Source organism: Etheostoma spectabile, chromosome 7 (assembly GCF_008692095.1).
Source record: "Etheostoma spectabile isolate EspeVRDwgs_2016 chromosome 7, UIUC_Espe_1.0, whole genome shotgun sequence".
In the NCBI taxonomy this organism is placed as follows: domain Eukaryota; kingdom Metazoa; phylum Chordata; class Actinopteri; order Perciformes; family Percidae; genus Etheostoma; species Etheostoma spectabile.
The window spans coordinates 29,816,027-29,841,091 of record NC_045739.1 but is presented as its reverse complement, the minus strand read 5'-3'; the positions used below and the strand labels follow the sequence as shown (position 1 = coordinate 29,841,091).

Genomic DNA, 25,065 nt, shown 5'->3' with positions numbered 1-25,065 from the left:
TGAAACATAGAAAAGAGTAAAATCAGAAAAGATTACATAGAAACCGGAGGAAGAGAGGGAACTTGTCGCACCCCCACTATGTATTAAAAGCCATTCTAAAATAGAGCTACATCTGTGATAGTGTGAATATCAGGGGGGGACTTGTTCCAAAGTCTCGGGGCCACAACTGCAAAAGCCTGACCCCCATACCCCCCCCCAACCCCCCACCCAGCGTTTATACCTGGACCTTGGGACTTGATTTGAAGATTGTTGTGCTCACGCAGGGTTAAAATCTCACACAAATACTCCGGGGCCAGACCATTTAAGGCAATACAATAAATATATACAAACAAAAACATTTTAAAATGGATTCTAAAACTCCCAGGGAGCCCATGTAGAGTGTGGAGCAGCCGCATTTTACACTGGTTAAAGTTGCGAGCCAGACAGAATAGATTGTAAAACTACATTTATTTAACAGCTGTAGATCCTGGACCCTTCACATTACAATTTCATATAAAAGAAATACATACTACAACTCATAGCTAAAGATTAAACCTTGTTTTACTCAGGGTCCCATGTCACATTAAAAGCTCGGTGAGTGTAGCACTCCCACCAAAGATATGTTTCTCTTAATTTTGCAGCTGATCTCTTTTAAAATACATGCATGAGGCTCAAAATGGTCAAATTATCCAATATTTGACAAAAAAAATCTAATGAATGAATACATAAAAGTCCTGTTTCCTAGACCTGGGCAATATATCAAGATTATATATCGATATCGTGATAAAGATTCAATCTTAGATTTTGGATTTCGTAACGTCGCATTTCCTGAACTTTCCAGGCTGCTCTATTATTTACCTTTACCCACTTAGTCATTTTATCCACATTACAGATGATGATTTATCAAAATTCTCATTGTGTAAATATTTTTTGAAAGCACCAAAATATCTAACAAAAACACCACAATATCGTTGCGGTATCGATCTCGACGTATTTGGTCAAAATGATTGTAATATTTGATTTTCTCCATATCGCCCAACTCTATTGTTTCCTACCCCATCAATCATCTCACGAGCTCTCAGATGTATCTATTATTATTGTTAGATTTATAACGCTTTGGATGACACCGACCCCTACAGACAACTTGTGGACTAAAATATCAAACTGGATATATCAGTCGTATAAGTAGTACTTGATACTCAAAGACATTCTGCTGATAATACTTCTATACTTTTACTTATGTTGAATGCAGGAGTTTTACTTGCAGTGGAGTATTTTTACATCAATGTACAGGTACTTTTACTTTAGTAAAATATCTAAATACTACTTCAACCAATGACCAACCAACTATACTATAAAAAAAAACACTAACACTGGGTCAAAACACACCATTGGTGCTAGTTAAAGTTGACACAGTAGTTAAGTTACCAATAAAGACATTGATTGTTATTACTGTACAGAAAAACTGAAAACTGGTGCACATTTTCTCCACATTCCGGCATTTCTCATTCAAAGTATTAAGATATTTGGAGGGAAAACAACAGTGTGCTACAGTCAAACCACCTCCAGTGGATTTCTCACCAACAGAGGGCGACATCACGTAGCTTTTTTTCCCCATGATGCATGCAAATGCGCCATTAAAGCCTGTTGGAATGAATGGTGAAGGAATGCCACTCGGACTCAGAATCCACTCGCTGTGACACAATAACGCGCTGCCTTCTTTTAGATGTGTTTCCCATTCAGGACACTCCTCCTCTCTTATTCAACGTCTGAGGACATCGTCTGTGATCACTGCTGCCATTCGGCTGCTGCTGCTGCTGCTAAATAGGTCACTCGGGCAGAGAGGGAGGGAGGAAGCGAGAGAGGGAGGAGAGGAGGCTTTTGTAACAATGTGACACTGCAGAGTCTGCATCCAACGCACGGCGCAAACCCACTCAGACAAACTGTCAGAGCACATGTGCTATCACCAGAACTCAGCGTTTGCATCCTCATTCTGCCTGAATAATTGGATATACAGTGTGTGTGTGTGTGTGTGTGTGTGTGTGTGTGTGTGTGTGTGTGTGTGTGTGTGTGTGTGGATCAGATGATTTTCAAGGCCCTATAAAACTATAAATGGGCGTTTTAACTTGGGGATTACAGCCGCTGATGATGAGTAAGACACTTTGATATGGTCGCCGCTGTAGGTTGTTTTAAGACGGAGCCACCGACTGGAATAAAAATACATTTTGATGAGTTTGATTGGACTTGAAAATAAAAGTGTGGCTGAGATGGAAGTGGTCATTGTATTCCTCCCACTAACTCTAAAAGAGATGAGTTTGGTTGGATGGTGGATGGCATTTTACTACTCTATAAACTCACTGGGACCATGTAAGTGATGCTGCATCACATGAGAAAGCATCCACTTCACTGTACACAATCAGCGAGCAAAGGAATTCCCTCAATGCTGCACCAGGGTCCGTCTTAACCCACTGGCCAGCAAGTTAGTAACAGGTGAGCCAACCTTTATAGTCAAGGAAATAAAGTGGTTTTAATGGCTTCTGGCACAACTTCCCGTTCAAAGGCCACCCTGTTGGACTGCCAATCACCAGGGTTTGACTGAAAGGGTTACCTTTGTAGCTCACCTGGTTGAGCGTGCGCCCCATGTACCAGGGCTCAGACCTATACTTCTCTTTATTAATCCTTTTGGGATGACTCCCGCAAGGAAATTTCCAGCATTTAGGGGGTTAGGGGGTAACCCTAACCCATAACCCTAACTCTAACCCTAACAGCAGCAAGAATACCGTACAGAGAGAAAAAGAGGAAGATAGTATAAAGATAACCGTAATGATATAATAGTAACAATAAAAAACAATAAAATAAAAACATTTGGCTATAAAAAAGACATTAAAAGACATTTACCAGAAAGTGTCAGTGTCGAGTCAAGTGTTAAAGTGTCCAGGTATTTATGTGAGTCCAGGTGTGTGTGGGTGTGTATTGTCCTCTCTGCCCTATTTCCTCGTCCCCCCGAGTTGGCATGAGGGACAAAGGAGTCCTTGAGTCTGCTGGTCCTACACCTGGGAAGAAGCGGCCTTCCACTGAACAGGCTCCTCTGGGTGCTGATGACGGTGTGCGGGGGGGGGGGCTGGTATTGTCAATAATGTCCAGCAGTTTGTCCAGTGTCCTCCTGTCCTTTGCTGCATGTCGTCTCCCCTCTCTCCCCCCACTTCCCTGTCTACACTTTCCTATTAATTCAAGGTAAAAAGCCCACAAAATGATCTTTAAAAAAAAGAATGCATTTTGGCAAGAAACAGCCAATCACAGAGCTTTTATTAACCCTCATGTTGTCCTCAGGTCAAATTGACCTGTTGTCCTATTTCAGTGTTCTTTTGAATTCTCCAAAATTACATGATTGATTCCACACAACGCTCTTTGGCAAGTACACATCTCTACTTTCATTAATTTTGGGGCGTCTTATTCAATTTTATAGCATTTGAAAAAAAAAAATGGTTTTGAAATAGTACTGAGTATAAGTTGACATATTCCAGTCTGTGATTATCCATCAACATCCATTCCTTTCATTCTAGTCTCAATAATTCCTAATTTCTGCTTTTCTAACCTTAAACATTCGGTATAATTTCCTATAAATGAGGTTTATTGACCATAAATTCCAAAGATAACTGTAAAACTAGTTAATAGGTTAGTGTTACGTAGTGTTCAAAAAGTGACAAAAGTGTTGAAAAAGAATCAAAAACGTAAGACAAAGTTAAAAACGTTTCTTACAAGGCATCAACAAAAGTGTTGATTTTCAATTTTGACGGGAAGACGACACAAGGGTTAAGATTTTGTGTGTGTGTGTGTGTGGGGGGGGGGGGGGGGGGGGGGATCACCAGAGGACTCATGATACAACATCATCATGATACTTTGCAATATTCTGCAATATACTGCAATTCATTACCTATTTCCAACCAAAAAATGTTTCCCAATTTCAAATGACGTCCCCAAATAGAAACTTTATCAACATATTTTACCAAAAAAGAAACATTTCTGTTCTCTGCTCATCTCACTTTAATTGTCTTGCTGCAAAGTGGGATTTGTCAAGCACACAAACTGACCAACACATATGTAATGCAAAATGCATTCTCGGTGCCTGTGTATCGATACAGTTTTGCCAGAGAAAATATCGTGATATTATGCTGTATCGACCCCCCCCCCCCCAACCCTTGAGTCTGGTGCCATTGAGGAGTCCCGCAGACAGAATCAGCAGGGCAGCGGTGTGCGGCGGTCATAAACACCCGGGTGTAAGGCAAGGCAAGGCAGCTTTATTTGTAGAGCACATTTCAGCAACAGGGCAATTCAAAGTGCTTTACATAAAATCCGTTAAACAGATAAAACACAAGTAATAACAGTTAAAAATCATAAGCATTAAAAACCGGTAAAACACATGAATAGACAGTTAAAAAATAGACACATAAAACACAAGAATAAAAGTTACAGTGCAGCATAAGAAATTTAAAGAACTGAGCATTCATTTAAAGAAAGGCAGCATCAAAAAGAAAGGTCTTCAGCCTTGATTTAAAAGAACTGAGAGTAGCAGCGGATCTACAGGTTTCTGGGAGTTTATTCCAGATATGAGGAGCATAGAAACTGAAAGCTGCTTCACCCTGTTTAGTTCTGACTCTGGGGACAGAAAGTAGACCTGTCCCAGGTGACCTGAGAGGTCTGGGGGGGTCATAGTGTAGTAGCAGATCAGAAATGTATTTTGGACCTAAACCGTTAAGGGATTCATAAACTAGCAAGAGTACTTTGAAATCAATTCATTGAGACACAGGAAGCCAGTGGAAAGATTTCAGAACTGGAGTGATGTGATCCAGTCTCCTGGTCTTAGTGAGGACTCGAGCAGCGGCGTTCTGAATCAGCTGCAGCTGTCTGATTGATTTTTTTAAAAACTAGACCGGGCACAGTGCAGGACTGAGGTGTATGGAGGCTCGATGTAAACCACGATCTGTAAAAGTAGTCCTGTCAACAAACACACATCCATGGTTGGGAGTGTGTGAGAGTGGTGGCGGGAAAACTGCTGCGAGACTTCCTGGCTGTGGGGGTAGTGCAGCCTGTAGCATTCCTGAGTGTATGGGTGGGGGTCTTGATCTGATGGTCTGTCCAATTTTCTTTTTTGTGAAATATCTTAGCAAATATTGAATGCTGTAAGAAAACTTATGACATGCTACGAAATTAGGAGACCGCCTGGCTGGCTACGAGCTCCGTGACGCCGAGCGACAGTTGCTAGTTGTTTTTATTTATCATTTTAAAGATCATCTTTGGGGCATTTTAATTCCATATGTCCACGTGATGGCCAATTATTGCATGCTAAACATATAGACTGTGTTGATTAACCTTTACTTAAACACAGAGGACACACCGAATGCTAAGCTAAGAGTGTGTATGAGGATCCAATTTGGTATAGATTTGTTGCAGTATGACGTATATGCAGTATGCCATGAAATTAGTATATTCATTTTGCTGTTGTTTTGAAGTTTTTGAAGCTTTCTCCAACATTTGATGTCACTTTTTGACGTTTTTCTAATTTTTCCTGAAGTTCTTTCTCACTTTTTCCAATGTCTTTGACGATTATTCCTGCGTTTTGGGACTTTTTTTGTAATTTTGTGAAATATCTTAGCAAATATTGAATGCATCCTAGTAAATATTGGATGTATTGCCATATAATTAGGATATCATGGTTGCCAGAGGTTGATTCCTAATGAAAATCAACAGATCAACATCAGTTCACAGAACACGTCCAAATCGCATCTTAGATTTCAAGTCTCCTTAACCCTCGGGTTGTCTTCCCGTAGACCAACTTTTGTCACTTTTACCAAAGTTCTTGGACATGTTGTTGTCGTTTTGAAGTTTTTGAAGCTTTCTACGACATTTGTTGGCACTTTTTGACGTTTTTCTAACTTTTCCCGAAGTTCTTTCTCACTTTTTACATTGTCTTTGTCGAATATTTCTGCGTTTTTTGGGCCATTTTTGTTGTTTTCCCTATATTTCTGTCACTTTTTTCAGTGTTCTTAAATCTTTTTTTCTTCAAATGCTATGAAATTGAATAAAACACCCAAATTCAATGAAAATAGGGAGCTGATCAGTTATTTAAAGTGTGAGGGACGTTTGAAACCCAAATTTTGGATTTAAAAACTTTTTTTAAAAGTTTGACCCCGAGGACAACAGGAGGGTTAAGCAGAGCTGGAACAGGAAGCTGTAGAGTTATGAATGAGCTCCCTTTCTGTTTGGATTTGAAATCTTGTCAGCAGCTGATAACTATCATCATCTCAGAGGAGTTGGAATGTGGCTGAACAAAGAAAACACTTTCAAACATGTAAGTAAATAAGTTCGAAATATCTGGGACATCTTCCATGAGCCAATATCAAAGGAATGAGGAACGAGACAGATACAAACGTCCTCACAATGGACCACTGTAGAGACTACCAGTTCCACTCCCATTCCACGGACGTGTCGGGACACAGACCGATCTAATGCAACGAGGCAAAGCAATTACCTTTAGCCAAATTGGTTACCCATGCACAAGAGTAGGCAACGACCGTCAAATCAGATCTCAAAGCGTGGTTGTTTTTCGACTTTATCCAGGAAGTTTGACAGATCCAACCTGAACAACCCGGCTTCGCGTTAACGGTTCCAACCGTCTCCTGCTGTCGCCGCTGGGCGTCTTTTGGTTGTAGCGCTTACTCTGCTTGCACAAGGGCTTCTGGGACTGGGTGTTGCATCAGAGACTTAAATTAGTGATGATCCTCCGGTCACAAAGAAGCCAGAATCTTTATCATCCAAGACTGAATTTTATATTCATTTTTAGGGACATGTGATATATATGTGTATATGTGTTTGTTGTGTTATGGTTGTCTGGCTACTGGATGCCTAAATTTTCCTTTGGAATGAATACAGTTTCTATCTATTTATCTATCTATCTGCTACTTGGTCTGTTTTAACAGTTGTATAACTGCTATTAATCATCTTATGCTTTGTGTGTGGGCTTAATTGAATCATGAGATGCTAAGCTTTCAATAGATGAGTCGCATGGCCCTTTATTTTGAAGATTTTATCCTTTAAAGTTAAAAAACAACGTTGATGAATGGCGGTAACAGCGACGCCACAGAGACAAAGTGTGCCGTCCACGGTACAGAGAGTACTCTGAAGTGCTGTATACTCTCAGTGTCTACTTCATTAGTGCTGCGAAGATAAATCAAGTATTAAATAAGACAATGAAAAAAAAAAGGTTCTCTGATTCCAGCCACCTGGCAGTTGCTCAGTCCATAGGGAGTTAGGTTGGGAACCGGAGGGTCACTGGTTCAAGTCCCCGTATGGACCAAAAAGAAGGGAGTGTGGATTGGTGGCTGGAGAGATGCCACTTCACCTCCTGGGCACTGCCAGGTGCTGTTGAGCAAGGCACCATACCCCCCCCACCCGCTCAGGGCGCTGGTTCGGCTGGCAGCCCACTCACTCTGACATCTCTCCATTAGTGCATGTATAGATCCTAAACGTGTGTGTGTGTGTGTATGTAGTGTGTGTGACTACTAACAAGTGTGGACACAGAGTGTAAATTGTAATTTCCCCATTGGGGATTAATAAACAGATTAAAATTAATTAAATGTGAATATTTTCTAGTTTCTTCGCTTCTCTGTGACAGTAAACTGAATATCTTTGAGCTGTGAGTAAACCAAACAGCTGTCATCTTCATTCGTCACCTTGGGCTTTGGGAAACACGGGAATTTTTTGCGATTAATCAAGATAATAATCGACAGATTAAACAACAATGATCTCCTGCCTCTTAATGTAACGCTGTCCAGTACAACACCACCTTTAAATATATTTAAATATAACCTCAACACCAAACACGCAAGTACATCTACAACAATCTCAACAAAAAGTGAACTTTATAAACTTTTTTCAAGTGGCCACTGAGGGGAAATGCAATGGGAAAAGGCAGTGTAACACTGGAATAACTTGGGAACCTATCGCATGTAATGCCTTTATTATTTATGGATCTCCCTGTCCTTCAAAAAATGGAGCTCAAAATTCCAAAATGAAGTATTTTAAGGAAGACAATAACAGCAAAGTGTTCTGGCAGAAAAGGGAGTTTTAGTTAAGTATCGGTTTCCACTGTGAAGACACATTTGGACGTAGTTTTACTTCCAAACAAAGGATGCAGTTGTAGTTTGTAAGGAATGTGAAGGACTGCAGTCGGAGACAGAAAGGCCTTCCTGCTGTGTCTTGCTTTGTTTTATAGTTTCCAAATATAACCTGTGAGAGACTAGCGTTGGCATCCCGCATGGGAACTCACTCAGCCTTCTGCATACTTATTGTATTCAGATACATTCAATCAGGGAAATTGTAACTGAAAATGCAATAACCTTAATTCCTCAATCCATCCATCGATTCTCTCTATCTAGTGTAAGTATAATCCTACACATCTAATCCTGGAGCTCAGATGTTAGTCTCTCTTTGCATCACTGTGTCGGTCTTCCCCTCATTTCTAATGGATGCTCAGGGAGTCAAACATAAGTCAATAATTTATTAAGTATTCATATGGAGTTTCATGCTTGAATTAAACAGAGAATTCGTGGCCTTGTTCCTTGTCAAATGTTTGGAAGACGCACAGTCTCGGAGCTAAAGTAAAATAAAAAAGAGCTACACTTGGCTTGGCCTTCATCAAAACAGAGCTTGATTGTTCTGTTGTGTGGTGCAGAACTGGCAAACGAGAGCGCCAAGCTATCAGGAAATGGGGGGAAGCGGGGGCCAAGACTCTTTTCTACTTTTCTTGGGTCCGCGTGCTCGCTTGTCTGCGCTCGCGCCCCTGTGTGTGTTTATTTCATGCGTTTCAAAAGGCATCCGAGCAAAGCTGCAACAAGGGCCGTTGGCACTCAGCGGCCCCCGTTTGCACGATGCCATTTCATATTCAGTGGCAGCTGCGCGGCAGAAGCATGCACGCAGCGGGAGATCCGTCCCAAGCAGCAGATATAACCGTCTTAATATCTTATTCATTGGAGCACTGCTGGTGCAGGAGGAGCGCTGCACAGTTAAATGCATGGGGTGTCTGTCCTGATTACCCTGACAGGAACATGTAAAATATGTCAACAGCAGAGGTTAATAAAAGTGTTAACTGTGTTAAAGGCAGGCCTGGTTACTATTTCTAATATCCAGTGAACCCTCGCTATATATCGCGGTTCACCTTTCACGGTCTTGCTGCTTCACGGATTTCTGCCCAGAAGAAAGAAGAGCGACAACAACTACCGATAACTATGTTCTTCTCTCGAAAAAACACCCCTGCACCGCGGGCTTTAGAAGAAAAAAACGCTAGAGCGGAGTCAGGATGCAGCGGCTCAGTCAGAAGAGCCGTGAAATACACGGGAGGCACTAGTTTTCCTACTGTAGCCTGCTTTGTGTTTTTTTAATAATCGTTTTCATTTTCTCCCGTTCTAATCCAATGACTCTGGTCGCGGTGGGGCGGGGAGGGGGGTGCTGATCTGAAAAACGCTTATACAGTACTTTTATTTGTAAAACAAATGCTTGGGCCTGTAAAAAGGTTTTTGTTCTTTAGTTTCAATGTATTTTGGAGTATTTCATCGTATAATAATTGTAAAAAAAACGGGCGCACATCAGGTTTATGCCTCGATGCAGAGGCATAAACTCTCTCTCTCTCCTCCCCCCCCCCCCCCATCCCCTTTTTCTCACTTAACTGTCCTGTCAAAAATTAAAGGCGGAAAAGCCCAAAAATAATCTTGAAAAAAAAAAAAAAAGCATTTTTTTTTTACCACTTCAGTGCAGGAGAAACAAGCTTTCAACAGAACATTGTTACATTATTAAATCGATATGGGGAAGTTGAATGTTTACATATCCAGCAGTTCAGAAGCAACATTATTATCCATATTAATAGCTTGTCTGGCCACCTTTTATCTCTGTATATATCTTTGATCTAGGCTTAAGGTGTACAAAAAAATGGCACAATTTGCGCAAAATTATTCTGCCGCCTGTATTTATGTACATACTATTCATTCATTCATTGGATTTTAGAATGTTTTATTTTAGTTTTAGTCAGTTTTAAGTGTAATCATTGGGATTTATTAGGTATTGTAGAATCTTAATTAGCTGTCTCTCTCGGCTTTGGAGCAGTAGAGCATGACAAAGTTTTCCTTTTCATTGGCTATTACAACCTTTACTACACGCTCACAGTGTTGCCGCCCCCCCCCACAAACACACAAACACACACACACATATACCAGACATGGCAAAATGCTATTGACACACATGCATACTGTACACATGCCTGACACACTCAAGGTTACTACTGTCCAGCGGCTAAAGCTAATCCACGCCTGGCTGAGTGACCCTGGCTCCATTAACCCCCCCCCCCATCTGTAAAGCTGACCTCTCTCTCTTTGCCTGCACACCGGGAGGGAGTGGCCGATTTGCAATGACACACACAAGCGCACACACACACACGCAACGGGTTGAAGTTAATGGACTTCAAAGGCCCTTGGAGGGGGGGGGGGGGGGGGGGGGGGGGGGCAGAGGCAGGAAGGGGAAACGACAGCAGTAAAGCAGAGGAGCTGTTTAATGTCGGGGGAAAGATGTAAATTAATAATAAAATACTGAAACAAAGATGGGGAAAGGGAACTTTCACCTTAATGTTATTGCTATTCAGGGTTGAGATTCTCAGGAATCTTTATCAGGGGAGCCTTCAGAGGAGTGGACATGGCTAAAATACTTGTAGATAACTGCTTTGAAAACAGAAAATTCCACAAATAGGCTTTACTCTCCCATTCTCTTAAGGCACCGTTTATTCAGTGTAACTAATCTGTCTTCATAGGATAATTATTGAAAATACTGTACAATAATAAACACTTAAAATGTTAATTGTATGGGCTAATAGCTTCATTATACTGTTATAAACTATTTATTACATACTATACATATACTGCTTATAAATGAGAAGTAGTGGTGGGGTATAAGTATTTACAGAAAACAATATATATTTATAATTAACTTATTGTTTGGAGCAATTATTGTTGAGAACAGTTACAACTTCCAACAGGACGGTTAAAACCCTTAATTAATGACATATTAACACTTGGTTTGGAAGTGATTTCTTATAAGCAAGTAAGAGAGTGTTTATTAATGGATTACCAACACTTATGCCTGTAATATTAACTAAAAAAGATATGATAAACACCTGCCAACGGGGGTTTTCACAACCTGGCAACCCTGCATTTGTTTGCATATGTCTTTATACATTTTGATTGATACAGAAGGATACGCCTTCATTTACACCACGACACAGCGGCCGCGGGTTCGACTCCAACCTGAGGCCCTTTACTGCATGTCACCCCCCCCCCCCCTCCCATGTCTTCATCTGTCTTCATCTGCATCGTATACCCCAAAAATAATCTTTAAAAAAAGCGTTTATTAACCATCAACTAAGCAATTATGGGCACTTTCTAAAGGGTGCCTTTTTAGTAAGTACTTTACTAATATAGAACACTAGAAAGACAGAGTCAGGGTCTTTTTTTGCCATTGTTGCCCTCTGTGGGACAGCTCTGACTGATAGTACTGACAGTTCCACAGCAACAGACTGATTGACATGTGAAAAAGTAATCCACGTGGAATCAGTTCAAACTCAAACCTTCAAATTGTTCCAAAAGAGAATCCAGGACCCTTGTGAGGCCTTCAATGGCACTTCATGTTGGACGATGTTGTTATGCCGATGTATTTGGAGCATGTGGGCATTTGGGGACAGTGTGGAGAGCAGGCTGACTTACCATGTGGTAGTTGATGATTTCCTGGAGGCTTTCACCGCACTTCTCCAGGCACTCCTGCAAAGAAAAAAATAACATCATTCTTTACCTAGATAATCCACTCAGAATTGCTGCTGTGTTTGCATCTGAGAGTAAAAGAAGCAAATTAACCGGTCCACTTGAGGAGATCTTCTCTTGAACATTGTACAGGAAAAGAAGCTATAATTGCAAGCCTGCTTCAGTTTCTTTTTTTTCTTCTTTTCCTTTTTACAATGGAAACTACAAATACGAACAAGACTTTAGTAAGAAACTCTCAATTAGTCTTACGGTTGAAGCCAAGACGGCTTTTAATAGCAGCAATGGAAATAGTCCAAGATGCTGGTCCTGCGTGCTGAGCCAGAAGTAAATTTCCAGACCACAGCTGATGCTTGCTTACTAATCTGTTAGTAATCAGGTTCACACCACACACACACCACACACACACACACACACACAGTATCTTTGTGGGGACCTGTCATTGACCTAATGCATTCCCTAGCCCCTTACCCTAACCTTAACCATCACAACTAAATGCCTAACCTTAACCCTTACCCTCCCCCTAACCGTAACCTAATTCTAACCATAATCCTAAAACCAAGTTTACCCCTCAAACAGCCCTTTAAAGTTGTGGGGTCCAGCATTTGGCCCCCCAAAGCTGTCGGGACCCTACAAGTATACGGGACTCCCGGGTTTTGGACCCAACGAATGTAGTTAAACAAGACCTCACGAATGCATGCACGCACATAGTTAAACAAGACCTCTCACACACACACACACACACACACACACACACACACACACACACACACACACACACACACACACACACACACACACACACACACACAATCCCAGGAGTCACTTATTTCAACAGTCCTATCTACTAAACGACAGAAAAAATATGTATGTGTATATAAATATGACATATAAAAGCCCAATAAAGGCTACGATGGTTCTAAGACTTGGACTCCTCAGAAGCTCACCGAGATGGTCTCATCCTTCTTGCACTGCTGGGACAAATCCCGGACGCCGTTGACGAAGAGCTTGTTGGCGCTAACGTACGCCTTCCCCGCTTCAATCATTCCACTGCATAGCTTCACCAGCTGAGGAGCAGAAAGACACGTTGGAGGGGATAAATTAATTTCACCACACAGACGTCAGGATGACACTAGCAGGGCCCTGGTTATCGTTAACACCGAGAACATGGTCTCGGTTTTCTTTCTGGGACCTTTAATAACTTAAGTTATTAATAAGTTTACATTCAACAACTAAAAACTAGAGCTAGAGTTATTATCGGCCGATATTAGGCATTTCCCGATATATCTGTATCGGCATTTATAATGGCCGATTAAAAAAACAACAACTTTTAAATCTTCATATATTCATTTACAAACATTCATTTATCAGAATCATTTATAATCACAAATACATGATTCGGATAAATGAATATTTAAAAAATAAAAACGGACTGTCAACCATGCTATGAGTGTTGGTGTTGCATAGTCTGTCCACCAGAGGACGCTCTACAACGTCAATGTTAGTGTTGGTGTTGCATAGTCTGTCCACCAGAGGACGCTCTACAACGTCAATGTTAGGGATGGCGTTGCATAGTCTGTCCACCAGAGGACGCTCTACAACGTCCCTGTTAGTGTTGGTGTTGCATAGTCTGTCCACCAGAGGACGCTCTACAACGTCCCTGTTAGTGAGGCCGTTGTATAGTCTGTCCACCAGAGGACGCTCTACAACGTCCCTGTTAGTGATGGTGTTGCATTGTCTGTCCACCAGAGGACGCTCTACAACGTCCCTGTTAGTGAGGCCGTTGTATAGTCTGTCCACCAGAGGACGCTCTACAACGTCCCTGTTAGTGATGGTGTTGCATTGTCTGTCCACCAGAGGACGCTCTACAACGTCCCTGTTGGCAACACTCAGATTTTTTTTTGTTAATGTGTTTTTGTTCAAAGGACTTTAAGTTTCATATCTTAAGTTTGTATTTTTATACATTTTAATTATCGAAACTTTAATATATTTTGATGTTCCTCTGTTCTGTTGTGACAATAAAACAAATAACTATCATATTTTAGTGAGAACTCAAATAATAACTCATGTTAGGGAATCTGTTTCTGTTTTCTGCGTGTTCATTGCTTCATGTTGCCATCAGATAGCCTGACAGGGAACTGAAGCTGTCCCATCCATCTCTGCAAAGCCACCAGACTTCTTTGACAAAAACAGTAATTTTACACTTGCAAAACCACAAGTTGCTGATCTACCACTGCCTTGATCAGTTAGTTTGTGTTACTGTCAGGGTTCATTCACATTTAAACCAATACTTTTTGGCAAATTATTTGGCAAATATCCATGACTCTGTGTAGCTACTGTCTCCAAAGCAAGCTGTTTAAAATAAGGAGCTGATGCAAAATGACATAAGTACGCACACTTACGTTCCCCACACACAAACGTGGCTGCTAACTGACCGTGAGGAAACATGACGCTGAAAAGTTCGCTGACATCCTCGCACGATTTAAAAGAATAGTGGGAGTGAGCAATTTTGAACGCCCCACAATGCATTTCAATGTGTGCCTTTGGTGGATTTACCAAAGTAAGTTATGTTTTTGTCATGGATATAAGAAGCCAAATACACTTTGACTAAGGGATGAGTATTTAAATGGGAAGTGACGATGACCCATTCTGACTGGAATTAAAGATAAGATAAGATAATATAAGACAAGACACGATACGATACGACACGATACGATAAGATAAGATACTACACGATACGATACGATACGATAAGATAAGATACTACACGATACGATACGATACGATAAGATAAGATACTACACGAACGATACGATACGATCGATACGATACGATAAGATAAGATAATATAAGACAAGACACGTACGATACGATACGTAATACGATACTACACGATAAGATAAGATAAGATAAGATAATATAAGACAAGACACGATACGATACGATACGATACAATGCGATACGATACGATAAGATACGATACTACACGATACGATACGACACGATACTACACGATACGATACGATACGATACGATACGATAACTTTACTTGTCCCACAGTGGAGAAATTGTGGTTTGCAACAGCAAAGACAAGAGCAGAGATAGATAAATAGATAGATAGATAATATAAACTCTAGATGAGTTTTTCAACACTGATGTCAGCAAAGAACAGACTAATCCTGACTCTCAGACACTTAGTGTAATTCAATGTCAAAAAAGAAGCAGATGGAACAATGACACGAGCATCCCAGGCAAAACACCTGGCTGCGTTATTACACCTGGCGGCTTTGAAAGCTATTGTGTGCGCCACCTAACCTCAGGTGAACTTCAACAGGACTGAGCGACATTATGTCCCATTATGCCGTCAGAGGAGGCTAGCAATGTTAGCGCTGTGGGATTTGCACTGCAGAGCATCATGACGCTGGGAGCAAGCAGCTGATCGTAATGGGCAAGCTGCGTCTGTTGCAACAAAATATACTGTGACTGAATGTGGAGAACAACATACCACCATTTCTCCTTTTTTGTCATTTTTCACCTAGTATGGTATTACTTTATAGTTGTGGGATCGCTGTGTTAACTACATGGCTGAATACAAATGGCAGAGTTGTTGTACAGACTTTAAATGTTGGCCCTCAACGAAACATTATATAATATGCTATCCTGTCTGATATATATGTATCTGAGGAGTTAATTTATATACCACCTTTCAAAAAGGAAGTTACAAAGTGCTTCACAGGAAGAAGAAAATAGCAAAACCTACAAAATAAAAGACATAAAGTAAAGACAAAAACATAAATGGGTTTTGAGACACTCTTAAAAAATGTGCTCTGATTTGACTTTTTAAGAGACATTTTGATTATAAGCTGATAGGAATTCAGTATCATAGCTGCTCCTAACCCTCCCCCCTTCTATGTGGCATGCAAGGATACAAACATCAGCTTTGATATCAGTGATTGGGAAGAGTGACACACTTGAAAGTTTTCCCCCATAGAGTATTTAAACAGCTTTACAGGACCAGTGCATTAGCAGTGACAATACCAAATGTCTTACCTTATCCAGTTTCGCCTCGATCTCCACCACCTCTGTCTCCACCTCATCAATATTTGCCCTGAAAAGCAGAAGCAAGAGAAGCTGTTTAAAGCCGAGTGGTAATGTGTTACTGGCTGACAGAAAGAAATTCCATTCAAAATCATGTGGAAAACAGCCGTTGAAAAATCTGCGTGTGATTTCCCACGCTCTCAGAAAGCAGTTTTTTCATTGAGCCAAAGCCAGACGTGTTTGAGCATCAACAGGCGAGGGTTTGGGTGGGGTTTAAGTGAACGAGACGCCATCCCGGGAGCAGTTCCGCTCTGTCAAAACAAAGTGACAGAGGAAGTCTTGCAACGGTGAGGGTGGGGGGTGGGGGGGACACGGCTGTCTGGCCCATCCCGACCCCCAATCCACCTACTGTTACTGTCAACACCACCAGCACAGGGAGAGGTGTGATTTACAGCCAGAGGCTCACAGCTGCTTGACGTAGCCCCTGAACGCACCACCCCGCGGCTTCTCTACACAATGATGTCAATAAGGACAATTCCATATGTACTGGGATTTTCATTTACTGCAATTTGATAGTATTGAGTATTGCTATTTTCTTGTCCTTCTTTAACAAAAATAATACAGAATAATACACTTCTAGAGACAATATATCATGAGACATTTCTAACAAATGAGTGTTTTCTAGAAGAATGCACATCACATGTCAGTGTGACGTTTATTTCATTTGCAAAGTATCACTTTTTCTGCTTTTGGTCAGAAAACTGATAGATGTAGTTGCCATTGGCTGTACCGTATAACCACAAAATATTTAAGTGAATAGATTTTGACCCCCCCCCCCCCCCCCCCATAAAATAAGGAATGTGCATAATAAACAGATCAATGCCTTCATTGCCTGCTGCTCATCCTGACCTTATGTGCATGCTGCTGCCCAGTGGGACTTTGTGGATTCATTGGAGTATATATATATAATTACATATAGTATAAATATCATCAATAGCCAGCCACAGCTCTGCAGACCTCAACTGTCACATTTATAGCCACACCAGCACTGTGGCTCAAGGGATGGAAGTGCGGTCAGTGACCACTTTGGTCCGGACCGAAATATCCCGACAACTGTTGCATTAATTGCCGCACATTTTCTCCAGGCATCCATGTTCCCCACGCCACAGCTACCAAAACAAAGGCAAGACAATAGTCCCTCTAAGGAGCCGAATGCCAACTATCCATTCGCGGAAAAACGGCTGATTGTTGCACCTTTCTCTCTCTCTCTCTCTCTCTCTCTCTCGCCATTTCAATTTCATGTTGCTTTATTGTCATCACAAAATATCCATAAATACATCTGATATGATGATACAAGTAAACAGGATTCGTATGATATAAGTGTAGATACTAAATAAATGATGTGCATGTGCAAACAATAAAATCTCTCTCTCTTTCTCTCTCTCTCTCTCTAGAAACAGCTGATCACAATTTAATTCAAAGAGGCTTTATTGGCATGGGAAACAGATGCTTAAAAAACAGATCTACTAGCATGGTGTAAACAGAGCTGTGTAACATTGTAATCAAATATAGTAGTAAAATAGAAGGGGAACAAATATATACAGCACATAACCATATATCATCTACCATATCTCTTTCTCTTTCTCCGACTTTGGTGACCCTCTGACTTTTCATCTAATGCCCCATCGTGTTGACAGGTTTGGGCTTTTAGTAAAAAGTCTCCCATGCCATTTGGTACAGACTTGTATGGTGCCCAGAGGATAACCTGGGACAGCTTTGCAGATCTTTTGAATCTGGTTTACAACCATGTTCATGCATAACTAATGGATTCCCGTTAGCATCAATTGTACTTTGTGTTTAGGGCTACTTAGAAAACGTCAGCATGCTAACACGGTCTAGTTTGGTCTAGTTTTCATCAGTCAAATTTGAGTCTCACTTTTGTCATGCTTTTCATTTTCATGGGTTTTAACCCTCCTTATATTTTGACCCCTATCCAAAAAGTTTCTATATCAGAAATTTGGGTTTCCTTCAAACAAATTTTCCCAAAAAAGTAGCGTGGATGGTTCCCAACAATGCTCCACGCAAGTTAAATAAATAATCAGTTCACTACTTTCATTGAATTTGGGTGTTTTTTGTCAATTTTATAGCATATGGAGAAAAAAACAATTGGTAAAAGATCTTGTAAGTGTAAAAAAAGAGAGAAAAATGTCAATAAAATACACTAAAATGTGAACAAATGTCAAATGAAGTGACAAAAATGTCAAAAAGTTAAAAAAAAAGCTAAAAAAAAATTGGGGAAAAATCTTAAAAAGCTCAGAAAAACTTGACAAATGTTGAAAAACTGACAAAATCATGGGGGGGAGGGGGGGGGGGGCACAAAAGGGTGGAAAAAGATGATCATAACCTTGATAAAAAGGTTTGTCATTTTAAATTTGGACTCAGAAAAACAAAACATGAGGGTTAAAGTATTTTGGGTCTACAGCCATCTTTGTTAATAGTTACCATGCTTCATGCCGTGATTCTGCAGATGCACGCAGGTGTGTGTGTGTGTGTGGGGGGGCAGATCATTACTCCAGGGAGGAAATATCTGTCAAAAGATATGACTCATGCAGAACGGAAACATGCATTACTAAAATAATCAATCCCATATTATTCCACATGTGGACGTGTGTTGTTGTAACCTCAGCTGATCTCCTTCAGCCAGACACACCCAGGGATAATGTCGCTGTTTTCATTGCTGATGTCATTTTGGAAACGGCCCTTTTTAATGTGAGAATGCTGACAAAGCTCGAGCTCTCCCCCTCACGCCTTTCAGTAGCCGCCAGACTGATCTTGAAACGTCATTTTGACATTTTATTAAAGTTTAAATGTCTACAGATACCCAAGAAAGTTCATGAATGGCCCATTTAAAGTAGGCAAACACAGATATACAGACACTGTCAAAGGTCCCGCAATGCAAAACTTGAAAAGGAATTATATTCTGCATTTAATATTATGTTTATGAAGAAATAAAAAAGCTTTATTCAATGGACCTTACTGGTTGCTTTGCATGTTTTAACATAGTAATAGTTACACCATCCTCTCTGTATCAAGCCTTTATTTCCTAGTCCCTAGTAGAATCTACAGAGTGTCTTAGGTAATTGGTCTTCTAAGTTTTTTTGAGGCTTTTGACAGCTGACTTGCAAAACCGTTTAGAGCAGTGGTTCCCAACATGGAGGCCGAGACCCCCCTAAGGGGTCACAAAATACACTAAACCGTATGTGTCCTGTCACAACAGGGGCGGCTGTGGCTCAGTGGTACAGCGGTTGCCTGCCAACTGGAAGGTTGGGGTTCAATCCCCGGCCCTGCAGTCCCATGTCGAAGTGTCCTTGGGCAAGACCCCCGATGCTGCGCCATCGTAGCGCGAATGTGTGTGTGAGTGTGTATCTGATGAGCAGGTGGCACCTTGTACGGCAGCCTCGGCCCCAGTGTATGAACGGTAAATGGTTCCAGTACTATGTAAAAGCGATTTGAGCAGTCGTTAAGACTAGAAATGTGTAAAAGTGCTATATAAAATACAGCACATTTACATGACGAGGTAGGAAAGAATAAGGCAAAACATTTGTGAAACAATGGAGAGTTTACCGCGTTAAACTTCTGACGATATGACAAGAAAACATCGCTCTTTAGGTTAACCTGCTCACAGTTGATAACCATAACTAAATAACTTGGGAACCAGTAGCTTGGTGCTTTATTTATTTATTTTTTAAAGATTATTTTATGTGCATTTTTGGCCTTTATTTTGACAGACCAGATGAAAACATGAAATGGGGAAGGACATGCAGCAAAGGGCCGCGGGTCGGAGTCAAACCCAGGTCCGCTGGGTCGAGGAGTAGACTCTATACATGGGCGGCCACTCTACCAACTGAGCCACGTGGGCGCCCGGTGCTTCATAACCCTGCATTAAACCCACCAAAGAGAGCTTTATGTGTTTGGGGTTCAAAAAATACTGCGTAAATCATGTTCCAATGGCTTTTACATCTCTCCAAATACAGCAGTGTGAGACAAACACTGAAGATTTAATGGTAAAGAAAAGGCAAAATTTCAAAAAGGAAGTCACTACAAATGCAGCAGAACGAGTGTGGCTCAACATAGTGACAGCCCAGATGTGCCGAACTTTGGCTCAGCTGCTCCCGCTGAACGCCTCCCCCCCCCCACCCACAGGCTATAACCCCCCACTGCCCTGTCTCACTGCACATGCCTCCCATAATGGATGAACACAGTTTCCCCCAGGCCCGTAGCCACAGCAACCATCTCCTAAGTGGGCCGGAGAGATCCCCGATGTGCTTGGGAGGTGACCATTATTCACGCCGCGTGGGGGGGTACATAATAACATGACACCCAACACGGCTACTTTGACAAGACGTGACCATCCTCACACCATTAAAACCTCATCAGGAGACAGTTATGCAGCTACTTTGTACTGTCGGGACGGATGGAGGTTTGGCCTACGTGCCCCGGTTTGTGTCCAGAATTAGCCTGGGGTAACTTATGTGACTTGGAGCAGTTAAGCAGCAGTGTAAAAACCCAATTGACAGGGAGATTGTGCTGAGTAAGCAGCAGCTCCGGTGGTTTCTACATGCTGACTCGGCGTCCAGAGGACCGTCTGAGGTGCCGTTTACCTCCGTTTCTCTTTCATTTCTGAACCGCTGCACGTCTTAACTTGTTTCACATGATGCTTAAAGCCTTTTCAAACAGTATAATGAACAACATGTTTCCAACATTTTTTACTTTCAGAGGTTCTGCAGACTTCAGCTCAGAGACAGATGTTTCCATTAGTCCAGTGGGCATGGGTGGAAAGAAGTATTCAGATCCTTTACTTAAGGAAAAGTAGCAATGTCACTTTGTAAAAATACTCAATTACAGTGAGTTATTTTCACAAGTCTGTGAAAGTGTTACTCAAGTAAAAATATATAAATGTACTAAATGTACTTATAATACAGAACAATAGCCCTGGTGTAGTTGGTCAAACTAAAGCCTTATTATATGTTTTGCAGTGTTGGGCAAGTTACTTTTAAAAAGTAATTAGTTACAGTTGCTAGTTACTTCTTCCAAAAAGTAACTAATTAACATACTACAAATTAAAAAAAGTAACTAGTTACTTCAGAAAGTTACTAATGTGTTACTTTCAAGTACATTTTTAAATGCTCAAATGTGACCAGGAACATAAAATACATTTGCATGTTCAATAATTTATGATGAATATTACAATGAAATGGACACTTAATGTAATACATTATTAACAGAAACAATGTTAATGTTGCTGTGGGACAAAGTGAGACTAGCCTCCAATCAGAAGCCATGTATGTAGATATTATGTCTACTGGATCCATACTAATAACAGCATAGATGGAACCTTTTGATATTTATTGCCCCTCAACAGGCCACAACTGGGCAAAATTAAATGCTTGTTAAGCACTATAGCAAAAATAAATAACAAATACATGCACGCTTTGTAGTGCAAATATCATAAGTGGCCTGATGTGTAAACTTGTGCGCTGGTGTGTGCGTCAAGCCGGCGTGCGTGTGTGTGTGTGTGTGTGTGTGTGTGTGTGGGTGGGTGGGTGATAGAGCGAGGGAGAAGTGAGAGAGTGACAGTGATTAGCTTCTGAGCGAGTAGCCACACCCGAGACATAGTGAGAGAAACAACGTGCCCCCCACACCAAGAAGAGTCTAGTTTGGTTTTTCATGAACCCGCTGCGCATGGTAGTCTTTAGCAGAAAGCGTTGATTTTGCCGATAATTACGCCATTCCTTCACTAGTTTGTATGTATGATCTTGTGTTGTCAATCAAGTTGTGCCGATAGCTAAAATTTCCGAAAGCAGCGACAACACTCTGATGAGCTTGACAGACATTTTAAGCCGAATGCGTCAAGTTATGCGTTGTTCGTGAAAGCCACTGACCAAGGAGAGTCTAGTTGGTCTGATGAAAAAGACCCTTCAATATAGTAACGCAACGCATTTTTGTCAGCACTAACGGTAGTGGCGTTATTAAGATAGAAAGCGATTATTTATAATGCCGATTATTTATCAGCCGTTATTCCCATCACTGATGTTTTGTATGTAAAATATGAATCTGTAAAGTAACCAGTAACCAAAGCTGTCAAATAAATGCAAGTGGAGTGAAAATATAAAATTATTCCCTGATATGCAGTGGAGCAGAACTATGAAGAAGCATAGACTGGAAGTACTCAAGTGAAGTGGAAGGGGTTAAGGTTCAGTGGTGGTCTTAAATGTGTACCCGGGTCCAGTACTTGTGGCTTGGCTGCTGTGTGTGAGCCGGATGCCCCCAGAGAGATCCAGAGGGTTGTGTTTTGGAGGGTGAACCGCAGCAGAGCAGCCTGGTGGTCTGAATGGGGGAACGAGCAGGTGGGATGCTAAGGAGGGAGCCACCACGGGGGTCTAGGTAGTGACCCCTAAAATACAGTTGTGGCCCACCCAACCAACCCGCCAGCTGCTGCACACGGCCCTCTGGGGGGAGCAAATCTGCCAATGAGTGATGCAGTGATGCAGCGATGTCAGCGCGCTCTCGTCTTTCTGCCAGCAGACAGATGAGAACAGCTGGAGAGCTTCAAGTGGTCCTTAGCAATCAGCACACTGCTTGATAGCAAGTACATTATGAAGGTAAATATGGTGCAAACGTGAGAGCGCGTAGATACGCTGTGAGCACATATCTGTCACTTTTCCAGTACAACCACAACTCGGTGATTCCAAGCTCTGGAATCTGTCGCCGCAGCGTGCTCTCTCGCATCACACAGCGGCGAGTCTGCGTCCTCGGCTTTTAAAACTCTTCTTGCGATACATTTGGTGCAAAACTAAGTTGTACCTGTGGACTTAGTCTGTGGAGCTCTGAGCCAACAGGACGGCCGGGGACAGCAGGGTTTCTATCGCCAGATGAGGGACAACTCTGTCCGGCTTATTTATGTTGCATGAAAGCTAGCGTTAGCTAACTAGCAGCCAGCCCGCTTCTAAATACTGTGAATGCCTTTTAATTATCTCAACACTTTTAACATTACAACTGAAACATTGGTGGTGAGCTCCAGGTCCTGGAGCCGCGGACGGGCCGCCGTCAGTGGGGGGGGCCAGCATGGAAACATTGCTAGAAAGCTCCGCTGCCGACCTCTGATCGGGACACGGAGAGCTACAGCAAGCTAGCGTTAGCAAACTAACCAACCAGCCAAATACATTTTAATTTAAAAGGCACGCGTTATAGATTCAAGATTCAAGATATTATTTGTCATATGCACAGATTTTACACCATGCAATGAAATTCTTAAGTTTGCAATGTTTCCCACAATATAAAAATGTACACAATATACACAATATATTTAAAAGATTCAGGTATAAAATTGCATGCAGCAGCAAGACATTAAAAACACTTATAAAAGCATATGCATTGAACAAATGCAAACATTCACAGTGTGGTGCAAACAGTGATTAGACTGCGAGTAAAAATGTCAGTAGACTGAGTCCTTCAACAGCCTGACGGCCTGTGGATAAAAACTGTTTTTAAGTCTGGATGTTCTGGCTTTCAGGCTCCTATAACGTCTGCCAGAAGGTAACAATAAAACAATTGTACCCACTGATGGTCCGCGGCTGCAGGACCTGGAGCTCACCGCCAGTGTTTCAGTTGGACTGTTAAAAGTGTCAGGATAACTAAAATGTATTTATTTATAAGTCTGCTGGTTGGTTAGCTCGCTAACGCTAGCTGTGTTGCAAACGTCGAGGGCGCATACTCGCCACTGTGTGATGCAAGAGAGCACACCGCAGCGACAAATTCGAGAGGAAAAAACAGTTTTTAACTCTCATGTTGTCCTCGAGTCAAATTGACCCGTTGTCCTATATCAATGTTCTCTTTAATTCCTCAAAATAACATGATTGATTCCACACAACGCTCTTTGGCAAGTACAAATCTCTACTTTCATTCATTTTGGGGCATTTTATCGCATTTGAAGTGGTTTTGAAACAGCATTGAGTAAAAGTTGACATATTCCAGTCTGTGATTATCCATCAACATCCATTCCTTTCAATTTTAGTCAAAATAATTCCTAATTTCTGCTTTTCTAACTCAAACATTAGGTAAAATTTCCTATAAATGAGTTTTATTGACCAAAAATTCAAAAAATAACTGTGAACCCAAAGTTAATAAGTTAGTGTTATGTAGTGTTGAAAACGCCAAAAAAAGTGACAAACATTGAAAAAAAAACATCAAAAGTGTTGAAAAATGGGAGAGAAAAAAAACGTAAGAAAAAGTTAAAAACATCGATAAAAAGCATCAACAAAAGTGTTGATTTCAATTTTGACGGAAACAAGGATTAAACTGAGTCAGGCCCATTTATACTGTAATGTAATGTTACTTTCCTGTATAATAAATATGAACGAATGAATGAATGAATGAATGAATGAATGAAGCTGCTGTATCCTCTTAAGCATCTTTAATCTTAATTCAGAACCTGCCACAGAAGGCTTCATCCGTGGGGGGGGGGGGGGGTTGGGAGGCTACAGAGGGGACTGGAGGTGGAGGCTGGAGGGGTGGGAGACGGGGTCGGCCCCGTCTGTCTAAGGGCCCCATTGTGATAATGGCACTTCCTGGCTGCAGCATTTTGTTATATTATTGATTGCTTTAGTGTTTTGAGGCTGGATGGCTGACTGGAGGGGGTTGGGATCCCTGAGCATATTCTCTTCAGCTCCGTTGAACAGCAGCTCGGGTTATTCTTAGCTGCATGGCTCCTAATGCCCCCCCCCCCGCCCTGCATCCAACCTCCTCCCCGCCCCTTCTCCAGACCACAACATGAACTAATGCAGGGTCAAGGAGGCACCCTCTGGCTATGCAGTGCCTAGCACTAAATAAAATCCTACCCAGTATAACAACCGTCCAATCATAGCTTAGCAACCGTTACTACGCAAAGCAGGCCTGTCAAGCTTTGGACTCTGTCATATTTTGGATGATACTATACATTAAAAGAGTTTGGACGGTGTTAGGTAGTAGTCGTAGTTCTGCTTTGTCAGACCCTCCTCCACAGCGCTGTGGGATGGGAGAAAAATGTGTTCTGGTTCATTGGCATTTCTTTAAACCAATCACAATCGTCTAGGGGGGGGGGCTAAGCGCCGGACGGAGCCACGGTGCCGCTGTAAAATAGTCTCAGGAAGGAACTTGT

The 25,065-nt window shown here is 41.6% G+C and overlaps 1 protein-coding gene across 1 annotated transcript in view; it reads right to left on the bottom strand.

The window, feature by feature from the left end:
* acap3a (ArfGAP with coiled-coil, ankyrin repeat and PH domains 3a) overlaps positions 1-25,065 on the bottom strand; it is a 104,625-nt gene that overhangs the window by 43,029 nt on the left and 36,531 nt on the right. The window contains 3 exon segments of the mRNA XM_032521871.1: positions 11,781-11,834; positions 12,779-12,898; positions 15,882-15,939. Coding sequence (XP_032377762.1) covers positions 11,781-11,834; positions 12,779-12,898; positions 15,882-15,939 — 232 coding nt within the window.